The sequence below is a fragment of the Ipomoea triloba genome, chromosome 16 (genome assembly GCF_003576645.1).
Source record: "Ipomoea triloba cultivar NCNSP0323 chromosome 16, ASM357664v1".
NCBI classification, from domain to species: domain Eukaryota; kingdom Viridiplantae; phylum Streptophyta; class Magnoliopsida; order Solanales; family Convolvulaceae; genus Ipomoea; species Ipomoea triloba.
In genome coordinates, this window is record NC_044931.1 from 17,559,488 (window position 1) to 17,560,227 (window position 740).

Here is a 740-nt window from a genome sequence, read left to right on the forward strand (position 1 = left end):
AGTAAAATTAACCATACAATGATGAGGAAGAACGTTTATATATAATGCTATCAAATAAGGAGAGGATAGGATAAATTTACAAAATATCTGCATCACATCTTACTATAAAATTACTTTATTATGCTCAAAAAGCCAAACAAGCACCTAAAATTACTTCATTATGCTCAAATATTGCAGCAATACTAGGAATTAACACTTGGCATAGACCAAAACTTCTGAAAATAATTCAAAAATGGACGCAATAACATTTGACTAGTTGGCTTACCTCGAAAGTCATTGTATAAGCTGTGGCCAACCAATATCTTTCCATGAGATAACAAATTCTTTAAAAAATTTCTGTAGGAATGCGAAAAAAAAAAAAAAGTTTGAGTGATCTTTTGGCATAAATCTAGGACACCCCAAATAACAAGATTTACCTGTACATCAGCCAAGGAACAAGTAACTCCATCTAAATCTGTTGCAGTAATTCCTGTAATGTCAGTTCTGTAATCTGCAATTGCATTTCTGGGCTTTACAAATTCATCAAGTTTAACCTGAAGTATTCCAAACTCCACAGTCATTTAAGGTGACACATGATGAAAAATATTATATTAAATGCAAAATCATATATGTAAATCATCAGAAATACGTACTCCTTGTTGCCAATTGGTTTAGGTAAATACACCTTACAATTCTTCTTAGAACTATACTGAAAATACCTTTAAATTCTAATCAGAACATATTAATTATTACATATGCAA

General features: G+C 30.5%; 1 protein-coding gene across 1 annotated transcript in view; it reads right to left on the minus strand.

Moving 5' to 3' along the window:
- The window catches only part of LOC116007869 (small RNA degrading nuclease 1-like), an 8,202-nt gene extending 7,642 nt beyond the window's left edge, over positions 1–560 (minus strand). Inside the window, exons 1-2 of the mRNA XM_031248536.1 lie at positions 417–560; positions 266–302 (exon numbers count right to left, since the gene is read on the minus strand). Of these exons, the coding sequence (XP_031104396.1) occupies positions 266–302; positions 417–560 (181 nt within the window). The remainder of the gene's footprint in view (positions 1–265; positions 303–416) is intronic.
- Positions 561–740: the final 180 nt, after the last annotated feature.